Source organism: Sinocyclocheilus anshuiensis, unplaced genomic scaffold (genome assembly GCF_001515605.1).
Source record: "Sinocyclocheilus anshuiensis isolate Anshui unplaced genomic scaffold, SAMN03320099.WGS_v1.1 scaffold967, whole genome shotgun sequence".
Lineage (NCBI taxonomy): Eukaryota > Metazoa > Chordata > Actinopteri > Cypriniformes > Cyprinidae > Sinocyclocheilus > Sinocyclocheilus anshuiensis.
In genome coordinates, this window is record NW_015542427.1 from 33683 (window position 1) to 43157 (window position 9475).

The 9475-nt window shown below is 36.3% G+C and overlaps 2 protein-coding genes across 6 annotated transcripts in view; both read right to left on the reverse strand.

Annotated features, from left to right (window-relative positions):
• Positions 1 to 1524, reverse strand: part of LOC107693544 (N-alpha-acetyltransferase 10-like) — a 6929-nt gene extending 5405 nt beyond the window's left edge. For both annotated transcript variants that reach the window (XM_016492962.1, XM_016492964.1), the window contains exons 1-3: positions 1337 to 1524; positions 796 to 894; positions 660 to 718 (exon numbers count right to left, since the gene is read on the reverse strand). In XM_016492962.1, coding sequence (XP_016348448.1) covers positions 660 to 718; positions 796 to 894; positions 1337 to 1357 — 179 coding nt within the window. In that variant the 5' untranslated portion in view covers positions 1358 to 1524. The remainder of the gene's footprint in view (positions 1 to 659; positions 719 to 795; positions 895 to 1336) is intronic.
• A 1317-nt stretch (positions 1525 to 2841) lies between these two features.
• The window catches only part of LOC107693547 (glucose-6-phosphate 1-dehydrogenase-like), a 13575-nt gene continuing 6941 nt past the window's right edge, over positions 2842 to 9475 (reverse strand). For all 4 annotated transcript variants that reach the window (XM_016492967.1, XM_016492966.1, XM_016492968.1 and 1 more), the window contains 11 exons: positions 8517 to 8554; positions 7969 to 8077; positions 7671 to 7888; positions 6868 to 7026; positions 6568 to 6693; positions 6056 to 6149; positions 4618 to 4804; positions 3782 to 4017; positions 3525 to 3601; positions 3328 to 3420; positions 2842 to 3246 (listed from right to left, as the gene is read on the reverse strand). In XM_016492967.1, the coding sequence (XP_016348453.1) occupies positions 3156 to 3246; positions 3328 to 3420; positions 3525 to 3601; positions 3782 to 4017; positions 4618 to 4804; positions 6056 to 6149; positions 6568 to 6693; positions 6868 to 7026; positions 7671 to 7888; positions 7969 to 8077; positions 8517 to 8554 (1428 nt within the window). In that variant the 3' untranslated portion in view covers positions 2842 to 3155. The remainder of the gene's footprint in view (positions 3247 to 3327; positions 3421 to 3524; positions 3602 to 3781; positions 4018 to 4617; positions 4805 to 6055; positions 6150 to 6567; positions 6694 to 6867; positions 7027 to 7670; positions 7889 to 7968; positions 8078 to 8516; positions 8555 to 9475) is intronic.

The window sequence follows — 9475 nt, forward strand, 5'->3', positions numbered from 1 at the left end:
GCAACCACATGTGACGATCCCGGGCTGGACTCCGCTTCGGTCACGGTGAAAGCCGATCCGGCGATACAAAGCGCAAAGTTGTAGTATTTCCTCAGCAACCAGCACGGATCAGCTCCAGGCATGACGAAGCAATATCGTCCTCTTTTGGAAGACCAAACAAAGTAGTTTCGCTTTCACAACAAAGCACACAGCGTCTTCACGACATGGCGGCGGCAGCAACAATACTACAGCGAGAATAAAAGTTACGCCTTCTTTCTTTGCGTGAACATTTGGGCGGTGTTACGCAAATCTTCCCATATCGTGACGTAGACATGTGGGGGCGTGTTAGAACGAGCCGTTTTAGGTAGGCGTGGCTGAGTCTTAACTTTTATAAAGAATATCTCTTTGGATTTGAGACTTTAGTCTTTGCATCTTTACAGATCTTCTTTATGCACCAAGAGCTTGTAACACTCCAAAGAGAAGGGAAAAATTGAAATCGCATCATATGACCCCTTTAAATTCCACAGTAGAAAGTAAGTCATACAGGTTTGGAACAACGTGAGGGTAAGTAAATTATGACAGAATTCTAAATTTTGGGAGGAGCATCCCTGTAACTTAACAACTTGGAGCATAACAACCATGGACATCTCACACATGAAAGCAAGAAAAACAAAACTTACATTTTAGCCAACACATATCCCACTATCTTCCCATTCTCATCCTCTGCTATGTATGACAGCTATTAAACAAACACAGCAGTTCAGTAAAGCAGTTCAGCATATGATGTTTGCACACAGATCAGTGTCAGTCTCAGACCTGTGGCCAGGACAGGCCGTGGTAGAAGTAGTACTTCATCTGATAGTTCTCTGGAAGACACAGCAGGTTGCAGTGCTGCATGTTCATCAGATCCTCTGGCTGGAAACATGTAAAAGAGAGAATCATTGAGTCAAGCTGTTCTCTATCTGCCACCTGCAGTAGTACTAAATCATTCACATAAAATACATGAGAAAAAAACGACAGGATTAATTCTAATATTCAGAGAGAAGCTGGAAAGTAGTCATGTATAACTAAATGATGACTGTTTTGGTGCTTGACTGATGCAAGAGTGGTGGTAACGGTGGAAAAGACATAAAATTATACAAAAGTGCAGAACACGGTCACTTTAAAACTGCAAAGCGTGCATGAGTCATGAAAATAAAAAGCAAAAGGTAGATATAATAAAACTACAAATAAATAATACATAATAGACTCAGTGCCTCATCGTCCGGAACGCGTCTATGATGCCCAAAATGGGATTTGAGACACAGCCACTGTCTGATGACTATACCAATGTCTGGCTTTACTTTCACTTACTCACCCGTGCGTTGCGTATATTCATTTTGCCCGCTGGACTGCTTGATAAATATATTATACGATATAAATATAGCTGTCAAATTGACACAACGATTTTTCTATAGAATCGAATAAGCAGGCAGATGGACGCAGCTACACCTCTACAACCATGTTGCCCCTGACCGGAAGACGGATGTTCGGATACAAAAGTCCTTCCGGTGATAACTATAATAAAAAATCCATGAAAAAACTAAAGCCTATTTGAATTGTTTACACAAAACCATTAATACATATTAATGATCTATACAAGATTTACATTCTGGATTGTTTGTTTTTATTAAATTATTTATATTGTAAATCCTACTTATGATTGAAAATCAGAGTGAAACTATTCATACCTCCAGGCCTTCATTCTGTTTTATACCTTTATTTTTTTCGCAAAGCATTTCCGCTACTCTTCCAGTCTTTCATGTTTACTTCATAAGCGTTTTTAAATCCTTTTATAGAAATTGCTGTGATAGGCTGTTCATGTGCATGACGGATAACATTTATTTAAACAATTGTACTTATATGTACAAAAGTCTCTATAAAGACTAATAAATAGACAAACAAGCAAACAGACATTTGAAAGGACATATTTCAGAGTCTCAGAGGAATCTACATTCGCTACAGAAATCCCCATGACTTTTCCAGACCTGGACTACTCGCTCAGTCATTTTATTGCAATGTTGGCTTTGCTGAAACAAGCCAGAGATAATAAGGGACTATGAACTGAAAGGACCAGATGAAAAAAGCAATGAGAGAACTGTGAGGCATCTTAACTATGCTTTATTGTAAAAGTAGTTGTCCATTTTTAAGTAAAACAGAAAACACTGGGCAGAACTTTTACAGAAAAGTGAAATAGCTCACAGATGTTGAAGCATCAAAAAAAAAGAAAAAAAGATCAGTAACCAGAAATTAAAAATGCATTACAAAAGCCAGACAAGCAGTTAATCCCAAGATCTGATAAATAAATCGGTTGTTTTAGGCACCCTGACAGGATGTTGAAATTCAGTGCGGTCAGAAACACTGGTTCAGCGTCTATCTAGTGCTGAAACCAAAAGCAACAGCGAGCAGAAAGGGACCATGCCCAAATTAGGTTCAAATTATGAGAGTGGTGTAACAACAAACATTAAATCTCATCTATTTACGGAGAGATGTGGAATGTAATACATCTGCTTTAATAAGACTAAACATATTTGTGGCTCATTTAGCCAATCGGTGGGAACCTTAAGACATGGTGAAATGTCATATACATGCATGCATTCCTAATCCCTGTATGCTTCCTGTGGTCCAATTATAGCACTTCATTTTAGATTTAAATAAGCATGCTACAAAAAAAACACAACTATCACTGCAGGAGTAGATTGTACTTTTATATCAGCGTTCTGCCTATAAAACACTTCTGAAATGTGAGCAGCATTTAATGTTAAGACTTTTGCTTGAGGAAAGAAGAATGCATAACAGAAGCTTAGTTTTTCTTTAAGAAGAAAGAAGAAAGGGAATGACAGCGCAGTATAAAATTTGTATGAATATCAAAATGATGCTTAAGTGCATAACCAAACATTGTAAATGTTGTTCAGTCCAATGAAATATAGAGTGAAATATGAGAAATGTTCTATAAAGGATTATATATCATAATGAGCTGGTTATAATTAATAACATCCAAAAAAAAGTGTTTGCTAATCTTGTTGGTCCTTCTTTTCATGCAGTGCTAACAGAGTGCATCTTCAAATACTTAAGTGCCCTTTTCTCTCTTTTATTTCAGGCACTCATCTTGGGATGATTTTTTTAGTCGTATTCTTTCACAGTTTGTGTGGGTTAACCCATTTGTATGTACCCTCATAGCAGAATCCCACTTTCTGTACCATCTCATCAGCCTCTGCAGGACCACGGCTATAAGAGAGAGCCAGAGAGAATGTGAGGTACACTACATATCACTTCACGAACAATTTCTTTTAAAAAAAAAAGTTTTACCTTCCGTATTTGTATTTGATGGGTGGCGTCTTCTGCTTCTCTATCTGATGAAGAAGAGGAGTGAAGATTCTCCAGGCTTCCCTCAACTCATCACTTTAATAAAACAAGTCAAATTCAGCAATGGTTATTTACTATAACAACATATTACATTTACATTACTGTACTAATCATTGCAGAGATCACAATGAGAAACACACCTTCGTACAAAATGCATTTGACTGCCACAAAAGACGTCGAGAATCAGACGTTCATAGGCATCAGGAAGCTTAACGTCCTTTGAAAAGGGAGAACAGAGAAAAGCACATTTATAAAGAGAAAAGGAAGTAACTTTAATAAAGATTTTTGGTTGAAATGAAGTCATTTTCTACATATGATATCCCACATATTATTAGTCAAAGTTGCCAATTAGGACAAAAGAGACAGAGAATGAATGAATGAAAGCTGTGTGTTTTACCCTGTATCTGCTGTGGTAGGTCAGGTCCAGCTCGGTCTCCTCAGGGCTGAAATAGACTCCGGGTTTCTTGCTCATCATCTTGGCATAGATGGCCTCGTTGGGCTGCACACGGACCACCAACTCGTTCCGCCTGCACTGAGAGCTAAAGATGTCTCCAGGAACATCGGTGAACTGCAGCCTCACCTCGGCCTTCCTCTCATTCAGAGCCTTTCCACACCTGAGGATGAAGGGAACGCCTGGAGAGAGATGGGTAATCAAATGGTTTAATAAAATATCAACACATTCAGGAAGAGAAAGACTAAGGTATATACTGCTGTTCAAAATAATAAATTGACAAAAAAATGAAAATCTATTTCCAATAAATGCTGTTCTATTGAACTTTCTGTTCATCATATTAGAATGATTTCTAAAGGATCATGTGTCACTGAAGACTGGAGTAATGATGCTGAAAATTCAGCTTTGACTCATTACATTTTAAAATATTTTCAAATAGTTATTTTAAATGTTTTCAGTGTTGCTGTTTTTACTGTATTTTACTCAAATAAATGGTAAGCATAAGAGACTTCTTTTAAAATATATATTTTTTAAATCCAACCACAAACTTTTGAATAGCAGCGCATGTGCTAAAAGTTAATTTTGCATTTTAAACCACAAAACAATTTCATTTTCAAGACCAAAGGGTTAGTAAAGCTTCTCATTTAACTCATTTAAATCAGCTATTAAAGCAGCGCAAAGGATGCTTTTAACTTCAGAAACAACCACATGTCAAATACAGTATCAAGGTCAAAATTTTTGATCTTTGGCCAGACTGTAAAAATGAGCTAATTAGCACTTACCATCCCAGCGTTCGTTCTTTACATAAAGCAATGCTGTGGCAAATGTAGCCTGAGTGGAGCCTTCAGGGACAGTTTTGTCATCTAGATAACCCAGTTTAGCCTCTCCTTCTCCATCTGGATCTCCAACATACTGACCCAAGACCACATCTGAGACAGAGACCGGCTCAATGCACTTCAGCACCTTCACCTGTAGAGGGACACAGAGAGCATACAAAAAACTAAAACAAAACAGGTATTAGAAAGGGGATCTACAGTACCTGTCGAGAGCTATTCAGGATAATTCCCATTTATCTCAACAAAAGCACTTCAGTTGGATGCTTCATTTTAACCAATAAGCTAAGCTGTGAATGACATGTGATTGAACATATACACACACACACACACACACACACACACACAGACGCAGAAATAATAATAATAACAATAATAATAGTAATAATAATAACAACAACTCTTTGCAGCAGACAGGAAAAAGTATTAAAACAAAACATTAAAATGAATAAATAAACAAACAGGAAAAGGAAAAAACAAGTCTACTTCAACACTGTTATAAGTCTTCAATAAATAAATAAACAGAAATAAATATATGTATACTTCATACTGTTAAAAGCCTTCAAAAATAAGAAGAAAAAAAAGCGGCACAAAAACAAAACAAAATTAAATAAAATAAATAAAAACATTGTACAAAACAAAAGGAAAAAATAAACAGGGACGGGGAAAAGCACAAGCCTACTTCACACAATTAAAAGACTTCAAACAAAAACAAAATGAAAATGAATAAATAAACATAAACAGAAAAAAAAAAATCAGCAAATCAACTAAATAAATCAACTAAATAAAAATTCATGAACAAACAAATCTCTATTCATTTGGGGAAAACACAAGTCTAATTCACACAGTTAAAAGTATTTTAACAAAACAAAACAAAACCATACAAAAACAAAAATGAATATAGACAGAAAAAAAATCAAAATAAATAGGGAAACAAAATAAACAGGGAAAAGCACAAATCTACTTCACATTGTTAAAAGTATTTAAACAAAACAACCAAAAATAAATAAAGTACAAAAAAAGTGCAAAACAAAATAAAAAATAAATACAATGAATGAATGAAAAAATAAACAAACCCTGACGCCTTGGGTACTACACATAATTATTATCATAATATACATTTAAAATAAATTATTCTGTAGCACAAACCAAAAATGAACACTACCCTGAAGCGTAATCTTGGATCCAAGACCTTAATTTAGGCTACACGTGCAGTACAGTCCACCAACCTTTTATGCTAATGGTTAACTGTAAGACCGAGGTGATGAATGGTTTTATTTGATATATTTGCTCCTCAAGGCTAAATTCAGGATCATCTAGATAAGTGCCAGAAAAGAGTGCTGCAAGGGGCGGCTGTACACAGCTCATTGGCTGACAGGCTCGTTACCTTCTCATCTCTAACATCATCAGAGCTGGTGGATGCAGGCTTCTCCATGGCAACCAGAGAGAGCATCTGCAGCAGGTGGTTCTGCATCACATCACTGGAGACAGAAAAGAGAGGATATAAAGAAAGAGAGGGATACATTCATTTACAAATCATGCTTGATTAGAATATCAAAATCCTCTCAGCCTTTGAAGGGAACCCTCATGAACAGAAAGTCCAATGAATTTTTTAACTTTTTTTTTTTTTGTCTTTGAAATTATGTGCATTTTCCCTTCATGCTTTATGTTTCTTTTTATGGACTACTTTTACGGTGCTTCACACAATACACTTTCATTGTATGGAACATTTTGTGCAAGCATGAAAAATTTCTTTTTTTTTTGTGTTCCACAGAAGAAAATCATACAGGTTAAATTAATCAAACAGGTTCAGTTTTCGGTAGACTATACTTCAATAACATGCAAATAAACATCTTAGTTTCACAGGTGCAAAAATCATCTCAAAGCAAGAAAACTAACCGAATGATACCAAAATCGTCAAAATATCCTCCCCGGCCCTGGGTACCAAACGGCTCTTTGAAGGTCAGAACCACACAAGCCACACTGTCCCGGTTCCATATGGGGCCAAATATCCGATTTCCAAACCTTTAAGGAAATAGGAAAGAAAACTGTAACTAATGAAACACGGAGACAGATGAAGAGATTCCTGGTGGAGTTTAACCCTTAATTATGCACAAATGACAACTGTGTGTGACAGCCAGTGAAAAGCAGCAGGCAGAGAGGGATGAGAAGAGTAATGGGAAATGGAAAGAGCCACACCTGAGAACCATGAGGTTCTGGACCATCTCTTTGCCTAGATAATGGTCTATACGGTAAATCTGGTCCTCAGTGAAGAGAGAAGAGAGATGACAGGTTAACTCCTCTGAGCTCTGCAGGTCACGTCCAAAAGGCTTCTCCACGATTATCCTGTTCCAGCCTCTAACAAACATACAAACACAAGAAATATGCTGCATGTGAAAAAGGCCTTTGCTAGGGCAAAATCATATACAAAATCATATACACAGACAATTAGAAAACCGAACAGAAACTACACCTCACATCTAGCCAGTGATATTTTAGAAGTATTAATATACTATTATAGTATTTATTAACATTTTGAATGAGCTTTTATTTTTATATTTTCAGTTTAAGCAATTTAGTTTTTTTTTTTTCTTCCATTTTTATTAGGATTTGGTTTAAATTTAGATTTAGATTTATTTTTAGTTTAAATTTGTATTTAGCTTTAAATTATTTTTATTAGTTTTAGTAATTTTAGTATTTAACAAACTTATTTAATTTAGGTTAGCTGCCAATGAAACATTTCTAATTTTATTTCAGCTTTATTTTCCTATAATAACGGCTAATATATAATGGTCCCTATAAATGGCCCAGATGCATTCTTCAACGTAAGGAATTTTTTCTTCCGTATGATTTTTTGTCAGTCAGTTTAAAATTGTACCATTCAAGTCCGTAACAAACTCTGCCCAACTTTTGGACAAGATTTGACTTGCGTTACGTTACGAAAGCAATCACATCAATAAACAAAAATTAAACAAAAGCAACTGCATGCGTTTGCTCCTCACTTGGTGCTCATGCACTGATGTTTGATGTTCTTGGTGACGTCGTGGTAGACGCTGGGTGGCAGGGCCAGGTAGAAGAGCCGGTTGGCCTGAGCTCCTCCAGGCAGGGACAGCAGGTGAGTGTTCAGGTTAGCGAAAGAGGATTCATCCACGTACTTCCCGCTGATGTAAGAGTTTCTGCTGAAGAACGTAGCGAGCCGCTCTGCCTCAGAGTCTGCCACCTAAAGGGAGGAGAGGACATATTAACACACATATGCAGTAAATAGACAAATGCACATGGAGAAACTCTCAGAGCTGTGACCTTCATGTAGGGCATGCAGGCTGCGCGTATGGCATCCACGGTCAGATCAGAACGCGCAAAACCCACAAAATATGTCTGTTCAGGGAGAAGACCGTCTCTGAACAACCACCTACAAGAGGCAAACAGAAATACTTCAAACTGTTCAAAGGATTAGGTGTCAATAATACTTTCTGAAAGAAATCAATACTTTTATTCAGCAAGGACACATTAAATTGATCAAAGTGACAGCAAAAATGTTTATATTGTTACAAAAGATTTCAATTTCCAATCATTCGTTTGAACTTTCTATTCAAAGGACCCAGAAAAAAAAACAAAAAAAAAACTAAAACAGAATAACATTACTTAAACCGCAATAATTGTAATTGTAATAGAATATTAATAAATCTTAAATTGTTTATGTTACAATATGATTAAATAAATGCAGCCTTGCTTAGCATAAGAACATTTTCAAAAAAATGTTAAAAAAATCTTACCAGATCTAAACGTTGAATGGTATTGTACTAGTAAACATTAATATGTGTAAAAGCGTGTTATGTCAGAGTACTCACCACAAAGTTGGGTAGATTTTCTTTTTGGCCAGATCTCCCTACAAAAAGAACACATTTGATACATCACGGTACAATTTATTCATTTATGCTAAATTACACAAAAGCCATTTACTGTTTTTCATAGTGCAACATTTTCAAACCTAGTTAATCACATCAGAGAATTTCAAAGAGAAAAGCTGATCGGTGATCAGTGTTAGATGACCTTAAAGGTTAAATTATGAACACGGGACCCAGCCAAAAACTACAATTGCCCAAAAATGTACACAATGAGAACAATGTTGGGAATTTATCCCACTTTACATTTGTAAACCAATTACTTAAAGGTGACATATCATGAATTCTGACTTTTCCAGGTTTTAAGTGCTATAATCAGGTCCCTGGTGCATCTACCAACCAAGGAAACGTGAAAAAGATTAACCCAGTAACTTTGTTTTGGGAAGCCTTTTTCTGCAAGCGTCTGAGAAAACGAGCGTGTCTGATTTCGCTCCCTTGGTGACGTGGCAAAGGGATCTCATAATATTACCACCCCTTAATCTGTAAACTTCCACTCAAGGCACCGTCATTTTGATTTCGCAAGCGACAAGGGTGTACCAGCTCTAATGCAATGGCGAAAGTTTGAGCAAAACATGCTAACTGTTCTGTCTTTGGCTGCACAGACGAGCACAGAACACTGTTTAGAGTCCCAGCCTCAGAGGAGACAAGAGAGCAGTGGATTTATTGATTTATTTAGGCTACTGTATATTGCTGCTGCCACACAGATCTAAAATAAACAAGTGATATATTTACATTTAGTCATTTAGCAGACGCTTTTATCCAAAGCGACTTACAAATGAGGACAATAGAAGCAATCAAAACTAACAAAAGAGCAACAATATATAAGTGCAAATGACAATTCTCGGTTAGCCTAACGCAGTACACGTAGCAAGGTGTATATATATATATATATATATATATATATA